The sequence below is a fragment of the Canis lupus genome, assembly GCF_048164855.1.
Source record: "Canis lupus baileyi chromosome Y unlocalized genomic scaffold, mCanLup2.hap1 SUPER_Y_unloc_5, whole genome shotgun sequence".
Taxonomy (NCBI): Eukaryota; Metazoa; Chordata; class Mammalia; order Carnivora; family Canidae; genus Canis; species Canis lupus.
Window position 1 is genome coordinate 420,049 of NW_027326473.1, and position 24,079 is coordinate 444,127.

The 24,079-nt window shown below is 38.9% G+C and overlaps 1 protein-coding gene across 4 annotated transcripts in view; it reads left to right on the forward strand.

Annotated features, from left to right (window-relative positions):
- LOC140629713 (serine protease 53-like) overlaps window positions 1–23,809 on the forward strand; it is a 42,977-nt gene extending 19,168 nt beyond the window's left edge. Inside the window, exons 9-15 of one of the 4 annotated variants that reach the window (XM_072819290.1) lie at window positions 37–170; window positions 281–337; window positions 422–581; window positions 21,102–21,237; window positions 21,616–21,863; window positions 22,819–22,952; window positions 23,464–23,809. In XM_072819290.1, coding sequence (XP_072675391.1) covers window positions 37–170; window positions 281–337; window positions 422–581; window positions 21,102–21,237; window positions 21,616–21,863; window positions 22,819–22,952; window positions 23,464–23,736 — 1,142 coding nt within the window. In that variant the 3' untranslated portion in view covers window positions 23,737–23,809. Of the gene's footprint in view, window positions 1–36; window positions 171–280; window positions 582–21,101; window positions 21,238–21,615; window positions 21,864–22,818; window positions 22,953–23,463 lie in introns of all 4 variants that reach the window. The other 3 variants (XM_072819291.1, XM_072819289.1, XM_072819292.1) reach the window with 3 other exon arrangements.
- The last annotated feature ends 270 nt before the right edge of the window (window positions 23,810–24,079 follow it).

Sequence of the window (24,079 nt, forward strand, 5' to 3'; positions counted from 1 at the left end):
ATCTAAAATCCTCTCTATTCTCCATTTTTTCATTAGGAAGTCCTGGGATTCTGCAAAAAAGGCACCTAAGTATACTGCAAGTCAGCACATGTGCCCAGTTTTGGCCCAAGCTGAATGAATTCACTTTCTGTGTGGAAGCCAAGAAAGCTATGGGGGAGGCTGGCTGTAAGGTGATACAGTTGAGGGGTGTGGAAAGCAGAAGTTACTTCTTCAACACCAAAAATTGCTTCCTATCCTCCTTTAAAATGTACATGGACATTTTGCTCCTTCTGTCTTGCAGGGTGACTTAGGGGCACCTCTGGTATGCCATCTACATCAAAAGGATACATGGGTACAGGTGGGAATTTTGAGTCACTTCGATGAACATTGCACAAAGCCCTACGTCTTCAGTCAAGTGAGCCCTTTCCTTTTTTGGCTTCAGGGAGTTACACGGCCCAGCCATGCACCATGGTCCCAGCAAGGGGCCATGACTACTTCTGCTTCCATCTCCCTTTCAGTCTCCACTTCTACGAACATCTCGGCTTTTACTCCCACTCCTGCTTCTATTCGGCCACAGTTCATCTCTCTGCCACAGCCTCAGAGTAAGGCTCCCAAAAATGGTAGCGAGGGAGGTATGAAAAAAAAGGAAGAGAAAAGAATAATGCAATTAGAAAAGGAAGGGGAGAGTTTTTTTTTCGGAGAAATTCATGAGTTTTTATACCAACAAAATAATAGGAATCATTAACTTCATGATTTCCAAAGATATTTCATATTTGGTGTATTATTTAACTTTCATAATATTTCTTTCTGCTGCTGTAGTTAACATGATTATAATAATTTACTTAATTATTGTACCATCCATAGAAGTAGAATGATCTGATCACATCATCAGAATAGAAAGAGGAACAGGGTTAACATAACACTCAAATTTTAATTCTTTTAACAAAATTTCTTTATTACCAGAGTCTTACAAATGTAATGGTAGAATTTTAAGTTAAGTATTTATTTTTTTGGTAGTCATATTTAATGATTTCTCTATATTGCTATACTGAAATCTGTTACATTGTGATCATCATCTTTCTTTTCCTGTTATGAGACCTATCATACTATCATCAATGACTACCTCACTTTATTGTTTTTTTTCAGAAATTTATATCTGACCCAATCATATATCTTCATATTTTCACCTAATTCTGTTTATCATGTTCTTATTGTCATATCCAAAGTAAAGGAGACTTTTATTTTTTAATTTACATCTATATCTATACCTATATCATCTATATATATTATTGAAGTTCGATTTGCCAACGTATACTATAACATCCAGTGCTTATCCCATTAAGTACTCTCCTTAGTGCCCATCAAAGGAGGCTTTTAAAACCTAAGTAAGGTTATCTATCCTTGCTCTGATCTTTAGAAATCCTTATCACTTTGACAGTTTAAAGACTACTTTCATATAGTATAGATTCTTTTTTTTCTTATTAATTTTTTATTGGTGTTCTATTTACCAACATACAGAATAAAATCCAGTGCTCATCCCGTCAAGTGTCCCCCTCAGTGCCCGTCACCCACTCACACCCACCCCCCACCTCCCTCCCCTTCCACCACCCCTAGTTTGTTTCCCAGAGTTAGGAGTCTTTATGTTCTCTCTCCCTTTCTGATATTTCCCACACATTTCTTCTCCCTTCCCTTCAAATCCCTTTCACTAATATTTATATTCCCCAAATGAATGAGAACATATAATGTTTGTCCTTCTCCGATTGACTCATTTCACTCAGCAAAATACCCTCCAGTTCCATCCAAGTTGAAGCAAATGGTGGGTATTTGTCATTTCTAATGGCTGAGGAATATTCCATTGTATACATAAACCATATCTTCTTTATCCATTCAACTGTCGATGGACACCGAGGCTCCTTCCACAGTTTGGCTATTGTGGACATTGCTGCTAGAAACATCAGGGTGCAGGTGTCCCGGAGTTTCATTGCATCTGAATCTTTGGGGTAAATCCCCAACAGTGCAATTGCTGGGTCATAGGGCAGGTTCCTCAACTCTTTGAGGAACCTCCACACAGTTTTCCAGAGTGGCTGCATCAGTTCACATTCCCACAAGTGTAAGAGGGTTCCCTTTTCTCTGCATCCTCTCCAACATTTGAGGTTTCCTGCCTTGTTAATTTTCCCCATTCTCACTGGTGTGAGGTGGTGTCTCATGGTGGTTTTGATTTGTATTTCCCTGATGAGGAGTGATGCAGAGCATTTTCTCATGTGCCTGTTGGCCACGTCTATGTCTTCTTCTGTGAGATTTCTGTTCATGTTTTTGCCCATTTCATGATTGGATTGTTTGTTTCTTTGGTGTTGGGTAAAAAAGTTCTTTATAGATATTGGAAACTAGCCCTTTATCTGATATGTCATTTGCAAATATCTTCTCCCATTCTGTAGGTTGCCTTTTTGTTTTGTTGACTGTATACTTTGCTGTGTAAAAGCTTCTTATCTTGATGAATTCCCAATAGTTCATTTTTGCTGTTGTTTCTTTAGCCTTCGTAGATGTATCTTGCAAAAAGTACTGTGGCCGAGTTCACAAAGGGTGTTGCCTGTGTTCTCCCTAGGATTTTGATGGACTCTTGTCTCCCATTTAGACCTTTCATCCATTTGAGTTTATCTTTGTGTATGGTGAAAGAGAGTGGTCAGTTTCATTCTTCTGCATGTGGATGTCCAATTTTCCCAGCAACATTGACTGAAGAGACTGTCTTTGTTCCAGTGGATAGTCTTTCCTCCTTTATCAAATATTAGTTGACCATAAAGTTGAGGGTTGACTTTGGAATTCTCTATTCTGTTTCATTGATCTATGTGTCTGTTTTTGTGCTAGTACCACACTGTCTTGATGACCACAGCTTTGTAGTACAACCTGAAATCTGGCACTGTGATGCCCCCAGATATGGTTTTCTTTTTTTTAAATTACCCTGTCTATTCGGGGTCTTTTGTGATTCCACACAAATCTTCAAATAATTTGTTTTAACTCTCTGAAGAAAGTCCATGGTATTTTGATAAGGATTGCATTAAACGTGTAAATTGCCCTAGGTAACATTGACATTTGCACAATATTAATTCTTCCAATCAATGAGCATGGAATATTTTTCCATCTCTTTGTATCTTCCTCAATTTCTTTCAGAAGTGTTCTATAGTTTTTAGGGTATAGCTCCTTTACCTCTTTGGTTAGGTATATTCCTAGGTATCTTATGCTTTGGGTGCAATTGTAAATGGGATTGACTCCTTAATTTCTCTTTCTTCAGTCTCATTGTTAATATATAGAAAGACCACTGACTTCTGGACATGATTTTGTATCCTGCCATGCTGCCAAATTGCAGTATGAGTTATAGAAATCTTGGGGTGGAGGCTTTTGGATTTTCTATGTAGAGTATCATGTCATTGGCGAAGAGGGAGAGTTTCACTTCCTTTTTGCCAATTTGAATGCCTTTAATGTCTTTTTGTTGTCTGATTGCTGAGGCTAGGACTTCCAGTACTCTGTTGAATAGCAATGGTGAGAGTGGACATCCCTGTCTTGTTCCTGATCTTAGGGGAAAGGTTCCCAGTGCTTCCCCATTGAGAATGATATTTGCTGTGGGCTTTCCGTAGATGGCTTTTAAGATGTTGAGGAATGTTCCCTCTATCCCTACTTTCTGAAGAGTTTTGATCAGGAATGGATGCTGTAGTTTGTCAAATGCCTTCTTGCATCTAATAAGAGGATCATATGGTTCTTGGTTTTTCTCTTGCTGATAGGATGAATCACATTGACTGTTTTATGAGTGTTGAATCAGCCTTGTGTCCCGGGAATACTTGGTCATGGTGAATAATCTTCTTAATGTACCTTTGGATCCTATTGGCTAGTATCTTGTTGAGAATTTTTGCATCCATGTTCATCAGGAATATTGGTCTATAATTCTCCTTTTTGGTGGGGTTTTTGTCTGGTTTGGAATTCAGGTGATGCTGGCCTCATAGAACGCATTGGGAAGTACTCCATCTCTTTCTATCTTTCCAAACAGCTTTAGTAGTATAGGTATGATTTCTTCTTTAAACGTTTGATAGAATTCCCCTGGGAAGCCATCTGGCCCTGGACTTTTGTGTCTTGGGAGGATTTTGATGACTGCTTCAATTTCCTCCCTGGTTATTGGCCTGTTCAGGTTTTCTATTTCTTCCTGTTCCAGTTATGGTCGTTTGTGGCTTTCCAGGAATGTGTCCATATCTTCTAGATTGCCTAGTTTATTGGTGTATAGCTGTTCATAATATGTTTTAAAATCATTTGTATTTGTTTGGTGTTGGTAGTGATCTCTCCTTTCTCATTCATGATTTAATTAATTTGAATCTTCTCCCTCTTCTTTTTAATAAGGCTGGCTAATGTTTTATGTATCTTATTAATTCTTTCAAAGGACCAACTCCTGGTTTTGTTGATCTGTTCCACAGTTCTTCTGTTCTCAATTTCATTGGGTTCTGCTCGAATCTTTATTAAGAGTCTTCTTTTGCTGGGTGTAGGATCTATTTACTGGTTTTTCTCTAGCTCCTTTAGGTGCAAGGTTAGCTTTTGTATTTGAGTTTCCAGTTTTTGAATGGATGCTTGTATTGCAATGTATTTCCCCCTCAGGACTGTTTTTCTGCATCCCAAAGATTTTGAACGGTTGTATCTTCATTCTCATTAGTTTCCATGAATCTTTTTAATTCTTCCTTAATTTTTTGGTTGACCCTTTCATCTTTTAGCAGGACGGTCCTTAACCTCCACGTGTTTGAAGTCCTTCCAAACTTCTTCGTGTGATTTAGTTCTTATTTCAAGGCACCATGATCTGAGAATATGCAGGGGACTTCCGAATCTTTTGGTATTGGTTCAGTCCCAATTTGTGACCCAGTATGTGGTCTATTCTGGAGAAGTTCCATGTGCACTTGAGAAGAATGTGTATTCAGTTGCATTCGGATGTAAAGTTCTGTAAATATCTGTGAAATCCATCTGGTCCAGTGTATCATTTAAAGCTCTTGTTTCTTTGGAGATGTTGTGTTTAGAAGACCTATCGAGTGTAGAAAACACTAGATTCAAGTCACCAAGTATACATGTATTATTATCTAAGTATGTCTTAACTTTGGTTATTAATTGATGGATATATTTGGCAGCTCCCACATTCGAAGCATATATATTGAGGATTGTTAAGTCCTCTTGCTGGATAGATCCTTTAAGTATGAGATAGTGTCCCTCTTCATCTCTCACTACAATCTTCGGGGTAAATTTTAGTTGATCTGATATAAGGATGGCTACCCCTGCTTTCTTTTGAGGACCATTTGAATGGTAAATGGTTCTCCAACCTTTTATTTTCAGGCTGTAGGTGTCCTTATGTCTAAAATGAGTCTCTTGCAGACAGCAAATAGATGGGTCCTATTTCTGATTCTTTCTTTTGAGGTGAGGTTTTCCTTCTAGTCATTTTGCTCAGTGCAGGGTGGTGAAAAACAAGTTGTATTGGGAAAAGGAGAAAAAGAGAGGAGAAAAGAAGGAAAAAAAGAGAAAAAGAAAAAAGAAAAATGGGAAAATACATGAAGAAAAAGAGAAGAAACCGAGAAAGAAAAAAAGGTTGGGGGAAGCAAACAGAAATCAAAAAGAAAAAAACAAAAAAGCAAAAAACCAAACACGGGGCAGTGCCTTCTGATTCTGTATACTTTAAGTCCATTGACATCCCCTAGAACTTGTCTGTCTAGCTGGTCTTCAGGGGGCTTGTCGTGCTGATTTTCAGGTATTAGCACTTGGGGGAGCTTCTCTGCCCCCTGCCTGGTGCAGGGCTCAGTGGGGGTTGTGTGCCCCGTGAGGCCCCAGGTGTTTTAATTCTTTAAATTGGAGTTCAATTTGCCATATTTATCATAACACCCAGTGCTCAAACCACCAAATTCCCTGCTCATGCCCATCACCCAGTCACCCCAAACCCCCACCAACTTCCCCTTCCACTAGCCCTTGTATGTTTCCCAGAGTTACGTGTCTCTCATGTTTTGTCACCTTCACTGATATTTTCACACATTTTTCCTTTCCTTTTATTTTTATATTCCCCAAATTAAAGGTAACAGAACATGTTTCTCCCTCTCCTATTGACTTATTCACTCAGCAAAATACCCTTTAATTCCATACACATTGAAGCCAATGGAGGGTATTTGTCATTTCTAATAGCTGAGTAATATTCCATTGGATACATATACCACATCTTCTTTATCCATTCATCTTTTGATGAATATCGAGGCTCCTTCCACAGTTTGGCTATTGTGAACATTCCTGCCATAAATATTGGGGTGCAGGGGTTCCAGGGTTCCACTTCTGTGTTATCAATTCTGTTCCATTGATCTATGTGCCTGTTTTTGGGGCAATACCACACTGTCTTGAAGACCACAGCTTTGCAGTACAACCTGAAATCTGGCATTATGATGCCCCCAGTTATGCTTTTCTTTTTTTTAACATTCCCTGGCTATTCAGGGTCTTTTCTGATTCCAAACAAATCCTAAGATGATTTGTTCCAACTCTCTGAAGAAAGTCCACAGTATTTTGATTGCATTAAATGTGTAAATTGCCCTTGGTAGCATTCACATTTTCACAATATTAATTCTTCCAATCCATGAGCAAGGATTATTTTTCATCTCTTTGTGTCTTCCTCAATTTCTTTCAGAAGTGTTCTATAGTTTTTAGGGTATAGCTCCTTTAGCTCTTTGGTTAGCTTTATTTCTAGGCATCTTATGCTTTTGGGTTCAATTGTCAATGGGATTGACTCCTTAATTTCTCTTTCTTCAGTCTCCTTGTTTGTGTATAGAAATGCCAATGACTTCTGGCATTGATTTTGTATCCTGCCACACTGCCAAATTGCTGTATGAGTTCTAGCAATCTTGGGGTGGAGTCTTTGGGTTTTCTATGTACAGTATCATGTGATCTGCAAAGAGGGAGAGTATGACTTCTTCTTTGCCAATTTGAATGTCTTTGATTTCTTTTTGTTGCCTGATTACTGAGGCTAGGACTTCTACTACTATGTTGAATAGCAGTGGTGAGAGTGGACATCCTTGTCTTGTACATGATATTAGGGGAAAGGGTCTCAGTGTTTCCTGTTGACAATGATATTTGCTGTGGGCTTTTCATAGATGGCTTTTACGATGCTTATGAATGTTCCTTCTATCCCTACATTCTGAAGAGTTTTGATCAGGAATAGATGCTGTATTTTATCAAAAGCTTTCTTTGTGTCGATTGAGAGTATCAAATGGCTCTTGGTTTTTCTCTTGTTGATATGATCTATCACATTGATGCTAAACCTGCCTTGCATACCGGGGATAAATCCCACTTGGTCATGGTGAATAATCTTCTTAATGTACTGTTGGATTCTATTGGTTAGTATCTTGTTGAGAATGTTTGCATCCATGTTCATCAGGGATAGTGGTCTATAATTCTCCTTTTTGGTGGAGTCTTGGTCTGGTTTTGGAATTAAGGTGATGCTGGCCTCATAGAACAAGTGTGAAAATACTCCATCTCTTTCTCTCTTTCTGAACACCTTAGTAGAATCATTATGGTTTCTTCTTTAAACGTTTGATAGAATTCCCCTGGGAAGCCTTCTGGCCCTGGACTTTCGTGTCTTGGGAGGTTTTTGACGACTGCCTCAATTCCCTCCATGGTTTTTGGCCTGTTCAGGTTTTACATTTCTTTGTGTTCCAGTTTTGGTAGTTTGCGGTTTTCCAGAAATCTGTCCATTTCTTCTAGACTGCCTAATTTATTGGTTTATAGCTGCTCATAATAAGTCTTTAAAATCATTTGTATTTCCTTGGTATTGGTGCTGATCTCTGCTCATTCATGATTTTATTAGAGTCTTTTTCTCTTCTTTAATAAGGCTGGCTAATGGTTTATCTATCTTATTAGTTATTTCAAAGAACCAACTCCTGGTTTTGTTGATCTTTTGCACAGTTATTCTAGTCTCTATTTCATTGAGTTCCGCTCGAATCATTATTAACTGTCTTCTCCTGTGTGAAGGTTTTATTTCTGTTCATTCTCCAGCTCCTTTAGGTGAAAGGTTAGCTTTTTTTCTATTTGAGTTCTTTCCAGTTTTTGTATGGATGCTTGTATTGCGATGTATTTCCCCCTCAGGACTGCTTTTGCTGTATCCCAAAGATTTTGAATGGTTGTATATAAATTCTCATTAGTTTCCATGAATCTTTTTAATTCTTCTCTAATTTCCTGATTGACACTTTAATCTTGCATCAGAATGGTCTATAACCTCCATGTGTTTGAAATCCTTCCAAACCTTTTCTTCTAGTATCAAAGCATTATGGTTTAGTTCTAGTATCAAAGCATTATGGTCGGAAAATGCAGGGTATGATTCCAAAATTTATGGTATCAGTTAAGCCCTGATTTGTGACACAGTATCTGGTCTATTCTGGAGAAAGTTCCATGTGCACTTGAGAAAAATGTGTATTCAGTGGCGTTTGGATATAAAGTTCTGTAAATATATGTGAAATCCATCTGGTCCAGTGTATCATTTAGCGCTCTTGTTTCTTTGGAGATATTGTGTTTAGAAAACCTGTTGATTGTAGAAAGCGCTACATTGAAGTCACCAAGTATAAGTATATTATATCAAAGTATGTCTTAATTTGGGTTATTAATTGATTGATATATTGGCAGCTCCCACATTTGGGGCATAAATATTCATGATTGTTAGGTCCTCTTGTTGGATGGATCCTTTAAGTATTATATAGTGTCCCTCTTCATCTCTCACTACAGTCTTTGGGATAAACTTTTATTTATCTGATAAGATAATGGCTACCCCTGCTTTCTTTTGAGGACCATTTGAATGGGACATGGTTCTCCAACCTTTTATTTTTAGGCTGTAGGTGTCCTTCTGTATAAAATGAGTCTCTTGGAGACAGCAAATAGACGGGTCTTACTTTTTTATCCAGTCTGAACCCTACCTACACTGTTTGATGGGATCATTAAACCCATTCACGTTAGAGTAGCGATTGAAAGATATGAATTTAGTGTCATCATGATACCTATTCAGTCCCTCTTTTTGTGGATTATATCTTTGGGCTTCCTCTTTCTCTTACAGAGTCCCCCTGAATATTTCTTGGAGAACTGGCTTGGTGGTCACATTTTCTTTCAGTTTCTGCCTATCTTAGAAGCTCTTTATCTCTCCTTATATTCTGATTGAGTGTCTTGCTGGATAAAGTATTCTTGGCTGCAGGTTCTTCTGATTTAGGACCCTGAATATATCCTGCCAGCCCTTTTTGGCCTGCTAGGTCTCTGTGGAGAGGTCTGCTGTTAACCTAATATTTCTCCCCATAAAGGTTAGGGATTTCTTGTCTCTTGCTGCTTTAAGGATCTTCTCTTCATCTTTAGAATTTGCAAGTTTCACTATTAAATGTCGAGGTGTTGAATAGTTTTTATTGATTTTAGCGGGGGTGGAATCTATCTCCTGGATCTGAATGCCTGTTTGCCTTCCCAAAAGTTCTCAGCTATATTTTGTTCAAATACACTTTCTGGTCCTCTGTCCATTTTGGCCCCCTGTAAAACCCCAATTAAATATAGACTTTTCCTTCTGAGGCTGTCATTTATTCCTCTAAACCTATCCTCATGATCTTTTAAGTGTTCTTAACTTTTTTTTCCCACAGCTTCCTTCCTTCCCAACAACTTGTCTTTTGTGTCACTCACTCATTCTTCTAATACGATATCCTCCATCTTTAGGACCTCCAGTTTGGATTGCATCTCATTTAATTGAGTTTTAATTTTGGTCTCATTAGATCTATATTCTGCAGTCATGAAATCTCTTGAATTCTTATGATTTTTTTCTAGAGCCACCAGTCGCTTTATCATTGTGCTTCTGAATAGGCTTCCTGACATTGAACTATTACCCAAATTCTTATTTTTAATTAATTTTTTATTGGTGTTCATTTGCCAAAATATAGAATAACACCCAGTGCTCATCCCATCAAGTGGCCCCGGCAGTGCCCATCACCCAAACACCCACATCCCCACCCACCTGCCTTTCTACCACCCTTTGTTTGTTTCACAGAGTTAGGAGACTCTCATGTTCAGTCTCTTTCTGATATTTCCTACTCATTTTTTTGTCCTTTCCCCTTTATTCCCTTTCACTATGTTTTATATTCCCCAAGTGATTGAGACCATATAATGTTTGTCCTTCTCGGATTGACTATTTCACTGAGCATAATACCCTCCAGTTACATCCAAGTTGAAGCAAAAGGAGGGTATATGTCACTTCTAATGGCTGAGTAATATTCCATTGTATACATAGACCATATCTTCTTTATCCATTCATCTGTCGATGGACACCAAAGCTCCTTCCACAGGTTGGCTTATGTGGACATTGGTGCTATAAACATCGGGGTGCTGGTTCCTGGTGTTTCATTATATCTGTATCTTTGGGATAAACCCCCAGCAGTTCAATTTCTGGGTCATAGGGCAGATCTATTTTTAACACTTTGAGGAACCTCCACACAGTTTTCCATAGTAGCTGCACCAGTTCACATTCCCACCAAAAGTGCAAGAGGGTTACCTTTTCTCCACACCCTCTCCAACATTTGTTTCCTGCCTTATTAATTTTCCTCATTCTCACTGGTGTGAGGTGGTAACTCATTGTGGCTTTGATTCTTAGTTTTCTGAAGGCAAGTGATGCGGCGCATTTTCTCATGTGCATGTTGGCCATGTCTATGTCTTCCTCTGTGAAATTTCTGTTAATGTCTCTTGCCCATTTCATGATTGGATGGTTTGTTTCTTTGGTGTTGAGTTTAAGATGTTCTTTATAGATCTAAGATACTAGCCCTTTATCTGATACGTCATTTGCAAATATCTTCTCCCATTCTGTAGGTTTTCTTTTAGTTTAGTGGACTGTTTCTTTAGCTGTGGAAAATCTTCTTATCTTGATGTAGTCCTAATAGTTCATTTTTGCTTTTGTTTCTCTTGCCTTCATGGATGTATCTTTCAAGAAGTTACTGTGGCCGAGTTCAAAAAGGGTGTTGCCTGTGTTCTTCTCTAGGATTTTGATGGAATCTTGTCTCACATTAAGATCATTCATCCCTTTTTAAGTTTATCTTTGTATATGATGTAAGAGAATGGTCTAGTTTCATTCTTTTGCATGTGGATGTGCAATTTTCCGGCACCATTTATTGAAGAGACTCTTTTTTTCAGTGGATAGTCTTTCCCCCTTTATAGAATATTAGTTGACCATAAAGTTGAGGGTCCACTTCTGGATTCTCTATTATGTTCCATTGATCTATGTGTCTGTTTTTGTGCCAGTACCACACTGTCTTGATGACCACAGGTTTGTAGTACAACCTGAAATCTGGCATTGTGATGCCCCCAGATATGGTTTTCTTTTTTAAAATTCCCCTGGCTATCCGGGGTCTTTTCTAATTCCACAGAAATCTTAAGATAATTTGCTCCACTCTGTGAAGAAATCCATGGTAATTTTCATAGGGATTTCATTAAACATGTAAATTTCCCTGAGTAGCCTTCACATTTTCACAATATTAATTCTTCCAATCCATGAGCAGGGAATATTTTTACATCTCTATGTGTCTTCCTAAATTTCTTTTGAAGTGTTCTGTAGTTTTGAGGGTATAGATCCTTTACGTCTTTGGTTAGGGTTATTCCTAGTTATATTATGCTTTTGGGTGCAATTGTCAATGGGATTGACTCCTTAATTTCTCCTTCTTCAGTCTCCTTATTTGTGTATAGAAATGCCAATGACTTCTGGCATTGATTTTGTATCCTGCCACACTTACAAATTGCTGTATGAGTTCTAGCAATCTTGGGGTGGAGTCTTTGGGTTTTCTACGTAGAGTATCATGTCATCTGTGAAGAGAGAGAGTTTGACTTCTTCTTTACCAATATGAATGCCTTTGATTTCTTTTTGTTGCCAGATTGCTGAGGCTAGGACTTCTAGTACTATATTGAATAGCAGTGGTGAGAGTGGACATCCCTGTCTTGTTCCTGATCTTAGGGGAAAGGCTCCCACTGCTTTCCCATTAAGAATGTTATTTGCTGTGGGCTTTTCGTAGATGGCTTTTAAGATGCTGAGGAATGTTCCTTCTATCCCTACACTCTAAAGAATTTGATCAAGAATGGATGATGTATTTTGTCAAATGCTTTCTCTGCATCTATTGAGAGGATCATATGGTTCTTGGTTTTTCTCTTGCTGATATGATCAATCACACTGATTGCTTTACAAGTGTTGAACCAGGCATCCCAGGGATAAATCCCACTTAGTCATGGTGAATAATCTTCTCAATGTAATGTTGGATCCTATTGGGTAGTATCTTGTTGAGAACTTTTGCATCTGTGTTCATCAGGGATATTGATCTATAATTCTCCTTTTTGGTTGGGTCTTTGTCTGGTTTTGTAATTAAGGTGAGGCTGGCCTCATAGAACGAGTTTTGGAAGTATTCCATCTCTTGCTATTGTTCCGATCAGCTTTAGTAGAATAGGTGTGGTTTCTTCTTTAAACGTTTGATGGAATTCCCCAGGGAAGCCATCTGGCCCTGGACTTTTGTGTCTCAGGGGGAGATTTTGACGACTGCTTCAATTTCCTCCCTGGTTATTGGTCTGTCAGGTTTTCTATTTTCTCTTGTTTTAGTTTTGGTAGTTTGTGGTTTTCCAGAAATGCATTCCTTTCTCTAGATTTCCTAATTTATTGGCGTATAGCTGTTCATAATACGTTTTTAAAATCGTTTGTATTTCCTTGGTGTTGGTGGTGATATTTCCTTTCTCATTCGTGATTTTATTAATTTGAGTCTTTTCTCTCATGTTTAATAAGGCTGGCTAATGGTTTATCTATCTTATTAAATCTTTCAAAGAACCAACTCTTGGTTTTGTTAATCTCTTCCACAGTTCTTCTGGTCTCTATTTCATAGAGTTCTGCTTGAATCTTTATTAACTCCATTTGCTGGGTTTAGGATCTATTTGCTGTTTTTTTCTCTAGATCCTTTTGGTGCAAGGTTAGCTTTTGTATTTGAGTTCTTTCCAGTTTTGAATGGATGCTTGTACTGCGATGTATCTCCCCCTAAGGACTGCTTTTGCTGTATGCCAAAATTTTGAATGGTTGCATCTTCATTCTCATTAGTTTCCACCAATCTTTTAAATTATTCCTTAATTTCCTGGATGACCTTTCATCTTTTAGCAGGATGGTCCTTAACCTCCACATGTTTGAAATCCTTCCATACTTCTTGTTGTGATTTAGTTCTAATTTCAAGGCACCATGGTCTGAGAATATGCAGGGGACGATACCAGACTTTTGGTATCAGTTAAGAGCTGATTTGTAACCCAGTGTGAGGTCTATTCTGGAGAAAGTTCCATGTGCATTTGAGAGGAATGTGTATTCAATTGCATTCAGATGTAAAGTTCTGTAAATATCTGTGAAATCTGTCTGGTCCAGTGTATCATTTAAAGCTCTTGTTTCTTTGGAGATGTTGTGCTTAGAAGATCTGTCAATTGTTGAAATTGCTACATTTCAAGTTACCAAGTATAAGTGTTTTATTATCTAAGTATGTCTTAACTTTGGTTATTAATTGATTGATATACTTGGCATCTCCCAAATTCCAGGCATATATATTGAGGATTGTTAAGTCCTCTTGTTAGATAGATCCCTTAAGTATGATATAGTGTCCCTCTTCATCTCTCACTATAGCCTTCGGGATAAACTTTAGTTTATCTGATATAAGGATGGCTACCCCTGCTTTCTTTTGAGGACCATTTGAATGGTAAATGGTTCTCTAACTTTTTATTTTTGGGCTGTAGGTGTCCTTCTGTCTAAAATGAGTCTCTTGTAGACAACAAGTAGATGGGTCTTGCTTTTGTATCCAGTCTGAAACCCTGTGCCTTTTGATGGGGTCATTAAGCCCATTCACATTGAGAGTTACTATTGTAAAATATAATTTAGTGTCATCATGTTACCTATTCAGTCCTGGTTTTGTGGGTTGTTCCCTTGGACTTCTTTCTATTACAGAATCCCCCTTTGGATTTCTTGCGGAGCTGGCTTGGTGGTCAAATATTCTTTCAGTGTCTGCTTATCTTGGAAGCTCTTTATCTCTCCTTATATTCTGATTGAGTGCCTTGCTGGATAAAGTATTCTTGGCTGCAGGTTCTTCTCATTTAGGACCCTGAATATATCCTGCTGAGCCGTTTTTGGCCTGCCAGGTCTCTGTGGAGAAGTTTGCTGTTAATATTTCTCCCCATAAAATTTAGAGATTTCTTGTCTCTTGCTGCTTTAAGGATCTTCTCTTTATCTTTGGAATTTGCAAGCTTCACTATTAAATGTCGAGGTGTTGAACGGTTTTTATTGATTTTAGTGGAGGGGATGTATCAATTTCCTGGTTCTGAATGCCTGATTCCTTTCCCAGATAAGGAAAGTTCTCGAGTATGATTTGTTCAAATACATATTCTGGACCTCTGTCCCTTTTGGCGCTCTCAGAACCCCAATTAAATGTTGATTTTTCTTCCTGAGGCTGTCACTTATTTCCATTTATCTATCCTCATGGTCTTTAATTGTTTGTCCTTTTTTCCCTCAGTCTCCCTCTTTGCCATCAACTTGTCTTCTATGTCACTCACTCATTTTTCCACCTCTTTAACCCTCGTTGTTAGGACTTCTAGTTTGGATTGCATCTCATTCAATTAATTTTTAATTTCTGCTTGATTAAATCTAAATTCTGCAGTCATGAAGTCTCTTGAGTCCTTTATGCTTTTTCCTAGAGCCACCAGTAGCTTTATAATAGTGCTTCTGAATTGGCTCTCTGATATTGAATTGTAATCCAAATTTTGTAACTCTGTGGGAGAGAGGACTGTTTCTTATTCTTTCTTTTGAGGTCAGTTTTTCCTTCTAGCCATTTTTCTCAGGGCAGAGTGTCCAAAAACATGTTGTATTGGGTAAAGGAGAAAAAGAGAGAGGAGATAGAAGAAAAGAAAAAGAAAAAAAAAAAAAAAAAAGAAAAAGGAAAAAAAAGGAAGAAAAGAAAAGAAAAACGGGGGTGAGGGGGTGGGTGGAAGCAAACAGAAAACAAAAAACAGGGGTAGTATCCTTTGATTCCGTATACTGTAAATCCCTCAACTTCCCCTGGAACTTGTCAGTGCTGCTTGGTAAATAATTTGTTTTTCCCCTGTCGGTCTAGCTGGTCTTCTGTGGGAGGGGCCACCTGTGCTGATTCTCAGGTGTTAGCACTTGGGGGAGCTGCTCATCCCCCAGCCCGGTGCAGGGCTCAGTGAAAGTTGTTTAAACTGTTTATCATGTGAGGCCACTGTGAAGCTCAGTGGAGATTGTTTATCCTGTGAGGCCCCAGGAGGAGGAACAACAGTGGCGACAGCCAGCATTCCAGCACTGGAGTCAGCTCCTACAGTAACTACCAGAGCTCTCAGTCTGCAGGGGCCTGGATGCTCCGGGGACGGGGGCCACTGATCTGCACAGCTTCGGGCCGCCTGTTAACAGGAGTGTCCTTGCTGTCCTGTGCCCTTCTCTCTTCTGCCTGTCCCGGGGGGATCGCAGGATCCTGGGCTGTGTCCCCGGTGCCCTGTGCTCCCGCGCCTGCCCTGTTGGAATTCTGCTTCCACGGCACAGATCCCTCCCTGCATAGCCTCTGCTGGAGCCGCCTTGGAGCTGCTCCCGGCACCACCCTTCACGTGCTTCAGCCCTTTAGGCAATTTGGCCTCGGGGTGTGGCGGCTCTCCCCGGGGTGCAGTTCCTCTTTTAGTCCCTAGGAGCCTGAGGGCATTCCGCCCCTCCTGGGATACTGTTTCAACTCCCTGAGCGTCTTTCTATCTGGGAAGATTGGTGAAGCTCCTGCTTCTCCAGGACAGGGCTTTCCTGTCCAGGGGGCACTCGCCCCAGCCTTAGCCTGGCTCCTTGTGGGGCCCTTCCCCTTTGGATGCCTTTTGTTTCTTTATTTCTTCACCACCCCCCATCTTCCTACCTTGATAAAAGCACGAACTCTTCTCACTGTAGCTTTCCAGCTGTTCTCTTTCAATCTCAAGACGAATTCGTAGGTTTTCAGGATGATTTGAAAGTTATCTAGGTAATTTGGTGGGGCAGTTGACTTGGGGACCCTACTCTTCCCCCATCTTCCCTTGCCTCCTGTGATCTAAATTCTGTAACTCTGTGGGATAGAGGACTGTTTCTGATTCTTTCCTTTGTGGTGAGTTTTTCCTTCTAGTCATTTTGCTCATTGCAGAGTGGTTGAAAACAAGCTGTACAGGAAAAAGGAGAAAAAGAGAGAGAGAGAGAAAATAAAAAGGGGGGATACAAACAATAAACAAGGAGGGGTATCCTCTGATTCTATATACTCTAAGTACTTTGGCTTCCTTGGAACTTTCTAGCGTTGCTTGGTCAACAACTTGCTCTTTCCCTGTCCTTCTTGCTGGTATTGTGGGGGAGGGGACTCCCATGCTGATTCTCAGGTGTGTGCACCTGGGACAGGTGCACAGCCCCCTGCCAGGTGTTCGGCTCAGTGGGAGCTGTTTATCCTATGAGTCCCCTGCTCCCTGGCGCCCCTGGTCAGTCCCAGGTACAGGGTGACCCCAGGAGGAACAACAACAGTGGCGGTGGCCAGTTCTCCAGCTCTGGAGTCAGCTCCAACAGTAACTACCACAGTCTCCCAGTCCTCAGGGGCCTGGATGCTCTAGGGCAGGGCCGCCTGGTGGCAGGAGCCTCCTTGCTGCGCAGTATCCTCCTGGCCTCCACCTGTCCTGACGGGAGCGCCAGATCTTTGGCTGTGTCCCATGGCACCCTGGGCTCCGGGGTTTGCACAGCTGGAATTGCTCTCCGGGTCAGCAGCCCCCTCTGCCTGGAGCTGCCACCTGAGCTGCTCCCAGGGCTCCAGGGGCTGCGCTCCAGCCCTTTATGGAGCTCGGCCACGAGGTGTGGCGCGCTCTCCCCCGGGGGAACAGCTCCTCCATTAGTGACCCTGGGAGCCTGAGGGCATCCCTGCCCCTCCTGGGATCCTGCCTGAGTTCCCTGCAAGTGCCTGTCCATTCAGGAAAATTTGTAAAGTTTCTGCTTCTCTGTGACTGTGCTTTCTGTCCTGGAGGCTCTTCACCCTCTGGCCTTAGCCAGTCTTCTTGCGGGACCTCTCCCCTTGGATGCTTATTTATTTATTTATTTATTTTCCGTCTTCCTACCTTGATAGAAGCGCAAACTCTTCTCACTGTAGCATTCCAGCTGTTCTCTCTTTAAATCTCAGGCCGAAATCGCAAGTTTTCAGGATGATTTGAAAGTTATCTAGGTACGTTAGGGGGGGAGGGGACAGGTGACTTGGGGACCCTACTCTTCTGCCATCTTGCCCTGCCTCCTATATCATGTATTACTCTTCCGTGTTGATGTGGGACTCAATCCTGGGACCCCAGGATCATACCCTGAGCCAAAGGCAGATGCTCAACCAAGGAGCCACCCAGTCATCCCTCCGTGTACTTTTTAATTTCCTCTTTGATATCCTGGTTGACCCATTTCATTGTTTAGTATGTTGTTTATCTTCTATGTATTCGTGGCCTTTATAGATGTTTTTTGTGGTTGACTTCTAGTTTCATAGCATTGTCATCAGAAAAGATGCAAGATATGACTTTCATTTTGAATTTGTTGTGGCTTGTTTTGTGGGCTTACATGAGATGGAATCTGGAAAACAGCCCTTTGTACTTGAAAAGAATATGTCCTCTGCTACTTTAGGATGGAATGTTACTAATAAATGTGTTAAGTCCATGCGGTCCAGTATGTCATTTAAAGCCCTTGTTTCCTTGTTGCTTTTCTGTTTAGATAATCTGTCCATTGATATAAGTGGGGTGTTAATGTCCCCTTTTACTACTGTATTATTACCAATTAATTCCTTAATGTTATTAACTGCTTTACAAATTTGGGTGCTCCCATGTTGGATGTAAAGATATTTACAATTGTTAGATCTTGTTGGATTACCCCTTTATGATTATATAGTGCTCCTCTTTGTCCATCATCAACAGTCTTTATTTTAAAGTTGAATTTGTCTAATATAAACATTTCCACACTTTTTTTATTTTCATCGCCATTTGCATTCCCTCACTTTCAAGCTGCAGATGCCTTTGCCTCTAAAATGAGTCTCTTATATGCAGAATAAAAATAGATCTTATTTTTTTCATCCATGTGTCACTCTGTCTTTTACTGGAATGTTGTCTATTTACACTCAATGTAATGATTGGTAAATACCTATTAGTGTATTTGTTTTGTGATTGTTTCTGAATATTTTCTTTGACTTTTTCTAATCTTTGCTGATTTTCTTTAATGCTATACTTGGATTTCTCTTTATTCTTTATTTATTAGTGGTTCTGATTTATGGTTATTGTTAGTTTTGTATAAACATACTCTGCATATAACAGTCTATATTAATTTGATGGTCATTTAAGTTTGAATCCATTCTTTACTCCCTTCCTCCCTTCATTTTAAATATAAGCTGTCTTTCATATATATGTATGTATGTATTAGAGAGAGAACATGAGCAGGAGGGGAAGGGCAGGTAAAGGGAGAGAGATTATGCTAAACAGACTTGGGACTTAATCTCAGAATCCTGAGATCATGAATTGAACTGAAATCAAGAATGGACACTTAACCAAATGAGCTACGCAGGCCCCTCTTTGCTGTCGTATTTTAAATCCTTTTATTTATTTAAATCCTTTTATTTTGTGGGTTCTTTGCAGGACATTTTATAAAAATATTCATGTTTACTGCTTTTATGTTTCCTACCTTCATACTGTAACTTTTGGTCTCCTGTTTCCACTCAAAGATTGGCATATTTCTTTTTTTTATTTCTTGCAGAACTGGTCTACTGGTCATTAAGTCCTTTAGGTGTTGTTTGTCTGGGAAACTTTATTTCTCTTTCTATTCTAAATGACAGCCTTGCTGGATAGGGTATTCTTGGCTGTAGATTTTTCCCATTAAGTACTTTAAATATATCATGTTATTTTCTTCTGGCTTGCAAAATTTCTGCTGAAAAATCCACACATCCTTATGGGTTTTCCCTCTTCTGTAACTGTCTCCTTGTGTCTTCCTGCTTTTAAACTTTTGTCTTGTCACTGGTTTTTATTTTTCTATTTTAATTACAATATGTCTTGATGTGAGTCTGCTTTTGTAGATTTTGTTGAGGGGTTTTTGTGCCTCTTGGATCAGGATATGTTTCTGTCTGCAGATTAGGGGCATTTCAATTATTATCTCTTCAAATAAATTTGTTTACCCTCTTTTCTCTTTTCTTCTGGGGCCCCTATAAAATGAATGTTATTACATTAGAGGATTTTATAAATTTATTTTATTTTTTTGTCCTGCTTTCTTCTTTTTGCTCAGCTATATTTGTTTCCATTTTTCTGTCTTCTAGATCATTAAGTTGGTTCTCCATCTCTTCTATCCTACTCTTCATTCCATCAAGCATGTTTTTCATTTCATTTATTGAGCATTTTAAATCTGAGTTATTCTTCATATGTGTTAATGGTCTCACTGAGGCCATTCACTTCTTTTTCAGTCCAGTGAATATCCTTATGATTATTATTTTGCATCCTCTATCAAGCATGTTCCTTATATCTGTTACCTTAGATGTCTGAACCTGGCCTTATCTTTTTTTTCATTTAATATAAATTTATCTGTCTTTTTATTTTTGTCCAAGTCTCATCTCTGTGCCTGTTTCTCTGTGTTAGGAAAGTCAGCTATATCTCCTGTTCTGGTGGGTGATGAAGAAGTCCTGTAGCGCCCTGCTGTGCCAGTGTCCCTGTTCCCCAGACTCTGATGCTTTCAGACATTTCTCCAGTGTGTACTGCCTTTGCTCTATTGTTTTGTTCTGACCGTTTTATCATTCCAGCTGGTCTTTTGCATATACTTTCTTTGACTTCTCTGGGTCGTGTTTAGTCCCTGGCCTGAATGTAGATTTTTAGTAGGTGTGCTCTGGACTGCTTGTGAATTGAGATATGTCACCACTGCTTCTGGAACCAAGGCTTCATAAAACTCTCAGGTTGGGAGATGTGGTGTGATGTTTGTGATGGGCTTATAGAGAAGGGAGCCCACCACACTGACACTGAGGCAAGTTTTATTGGTACTACCAGAGACCAGGGAAATGGGACTTGGTGTAAGTAGGTTAGACAGCCAGTATGGGTGCTGTGCTGCCCTACACAGGTGGTTCTGTGTTTATGCTGAGGGGCAGAGGAAATAAACGGAGCCTCTATTTCCTTTTTCATGAAGACAGTCTGTCAGTGAATGCTGCCTCTCTGGGACATTATCTGAAATAAAGCCTCTCTTCTATATGCCCCCAGGTGCTCTTCACTAATATTCCTGGGCTTTTGCCTGCCTTTTCTCCTTCCTCTGGGCTTTCTCAGAGCCCAGACTGCTGACCTTTAAAACTCCAGGCTTTTAGCACCATGGGCTGCAAGAAATCACAAAATTCAATCAAAATTCAGTTTTTTTCTCCTATGCACTGCCCTCTATACTAGTCTGTCTCTCACCCTTCTTGATCATTGCTCCCTACCTACTGTAGCAGCCATGATTCATTCTCTCTCAAACAACATCTCCATACTTCCTGCTTTCTTCAATATGGCTTCTTCTGTTTCTTTAGTTGTGGAACTTGTTGTCTCAGTCTTTAGACCAATTTCTGTGACATTTAGTATAATTTGATAGTTATCTAGTTGTGTTTACTCAATGAGGTGAATGTATGGCCCTCCTACTGTGCTACCATCTTCCCTTCCTTTTCAGTGTGACTACAATTTTCATGTAGTAAGTTATTTCTCTGGTTCCAGCTAAATTAAAATTTTAAATATATTTCTCTAATAAATTTTCAAAATAAAATTTTGCTTCTTTTTTATTGCTTACCATGTTAATGACACCTAACTATGCAAGGTAACATTTTGAAAGTAATAGTTCCCAATTATTTGACAAATGAAAGATAATTAAACTTGGCCACAAGGAAATGATGGATTTGGAAACAACTCTAAGGCAATTATTCTTTTCAGGGAAATGGCACATACAGGGGATGTATTTGAAAGTCAATTTTAGTAATAATGATAAGCTTACCAGAGCTAGGAAGGATGAAAAACTTCTAAAGATGGACTACAGATGACAATTCTACTGAATTTACTTTTATTCTCAGCTTTGGCAGATCGAATTTCTCTACAATATGCCATGCCTTGGCAGGCCATGATAATCAGTTGTGGCAGTGAAATTTGCAGTGGTTCCATTGTTAGCAGCTCTTGGGTTCTCACTGCTGCTCATTGTGTCAGGAACATGTAAGTTTGGATCCTGCTTCATTTAATACACTATAATACAGTATTTTCAAATTAGTTTGTTTATGTCTTCATTGAATTAATTCACTTCATATTATGTCTGAACATATTATGTCTGAATTATGTCTCATAGCATCTTTGCTTCCGGTGAGGTGAGAAATTTGCCTCAATGTGTTTGTCTGATTGATACTTCTCTTAGTTAATACCTCTCTAATTCTAATGTTTATGAGTTTTCATTGGGTTCTGATTTCTCTACAGGTAAAGTGAGATCTTTGCCCATCACCACTAAGGCAATGCATTGGAAAGCCTAATACTGATGGCTTCTATGGGCTCATATTTCCTAGTGAATAAATTCTAATTAGTCTCTAACTGCACACTTAGGAATCCTGAAGACACTGCTGTAATAATGGGCCTAAGGCATCCTGGTGTACCTCTGAGAGTTGTTAAGGTGTCTAACATTCTACTGCATGAGAGATTTCGGATGGTGAGTGGGGCAGCAAGAAATGATCTAGCACTGCTGCTCCTTCAAGAGGTCCAGACTCCCATTCAGCTTTTAGCACCATTGGGACATCTAAAGAACTTGAATAGCTCAGAATGTTGGCTTTCTGGGCCAAGAGTTCTCAAACCAGGTCAGTAGTTACTTTGTTTATTAGGACAGTAGTTTTAAAACAGTGAGACAGAGGGTCCATTTACTTGATTTTAAAATTCAGAAGAGAATTCTAATCACAGTTGTTCCATTATTATCATTATTTTTTAATAAGTTTATTTTTTATTGGTGTTCAATTTACCAACATATAGAATATCACCCAGTGCTCATCCTGTCAAGTGCCCATCTCAATGCCTGTCACCCAGTCACCCCCACGCCCCACCCACCTCCCCTTCCACCACCCTTAATTCGTTTCCCAGAGTTAGGAGTCTTTCATGTTCTGTCTCCCTTTCTGATATTTCCCACTCATTTTTATGCTGAGGGAAATAAGTCAATCGGAGAAGAACAAACATTATATGGTCTCATTCATTTGGGGAATATAAAAATAGTGAAAGGGAATGAAGGGGAAAGGAGAAAAATGAGCAGTTGTTCCATTATTAATTTTAATTTTTTAATCAAAATCAGAGATAAACTCTGAAATTGGTTTTTATTATATAAAATGATAGTTTTGAAAATGACTCCATTAGACTTCAAATGTGCAAAATAACATAAGGGAGATCTTTCTGTATACAGTCAGGTTTCATAAATAAAGTAGACATGAACTGCTTACTAAGTTTGCTAATCTTAGGATAATGGAAATATTGTTTTTAAAATTTATACTTATTTAAGAAAATGAAGGTAGATGTGAATTGAAATTTATTTTACAAATGAAAATCAAGTTGTTAATTCTGAGAAGTGGCACATAAAAAGTGAGGAAAATTATTAGAATGGATAAATTTGTTCAGTAAGATAGTGGTAACAAAGTAAATGAAATTTCTTAGTATTAAAACTTAGAGATAATTTAAAGTGATGACAGAGATGATGGTATTGTCTCTTTAATTAGCATTTCAATGCAGACTATGTCCCTTGGACTTCTTATTTTATACCTGTTTTTCTAGGAGAGACAGATGAGAGTCCAGAAATGTTACAGATGCAGGTAATGGGAGCTTCAAGCTGTGCCCACCTCTATCCTGACATTGGCAGTTCTATTGTCTGCTTCATTACTCAGGAGAAAATCTCTGATAAAAATGTGGTAAAAATCTCCTTTTAAAAATTCTAATTTATAACTTCTCCACATATAAAAATGTAGAGCATCCAATCAATAGGTTATCAATATAAGAAACTGGATTTTTGTTCAGTGGGAAAAAAATATAATTACCTACAGAAAAAACTTCCTCAAAGGAATATGCTATTAATCTCCACTTTATCTGACATTTGTTATTCCTAACTACCCACACTGAAAAGCTGTTTGGGTGGTCTCCAAAGAAATTAGGCATTTCACATAATTCTGTATCTTCTAAGTCCTGGAGATAGGTGAAACCTTAATTTGCCATTACAAATGTCATCCTAAAGACTGTCAATGGCTTTATCAGTACTGTACTTATGAGAGAAATCTATTTGATAATGATGTTGATTGGCTTATGTATCTATTTGAACACTTACTATTTTCTAAATAGATATTCTCATTCTAACTGACAAAGTCTAATATTAAGTAAGAATTTAAGACAGTGACTTGAATAAAGATTTTACCATTGCCTTCACAGGAACCAGTGACTCCAGGCAGTGCTGTTATGTGTAGACCAATATCTGGAAATGGCAGCTGGAGACAGATAGGCATCACCAGTCTAAAGGCACTTGCTACCATTGTCAGCCCACACTTCTCCTGGATATTATCCACATCAGCAAAAGCAGGTCATCCCCTAAACCAGGCCCTCATGCCTTGGGCAGAGAAGCCAAAGTCATCTAGTCTTTATGAAGAGACAACAACACTACAATTTTCTTTATTAATGATTATTACAGTCCAGAGTCTGTTGTAAACCAGTGCTTATAATGATAACTACTACTTTGGGCATTTTGTAATTTAAAAAGATAAAATATCAAATTTTAAAAATTAAAAAATATCAAATTAAAAAAATAAGCATCAATTCTATTCATTAAAATGACAGTCTCATAACATTCTAAAATAATATAGAGTATAACAATTTCAAACTTGAAAAAATTCACACTTTCCAACATGTGCTTTATTTAATAATTAATAAGATATTACCAAAAATAATTCTCATTGATATATATACACAAAACAATCTCAATTTATACTTAATCTATATTTGAAGGAACCCTCTATGCTATATCCAAGACATATTCAAATAAATGTATTCT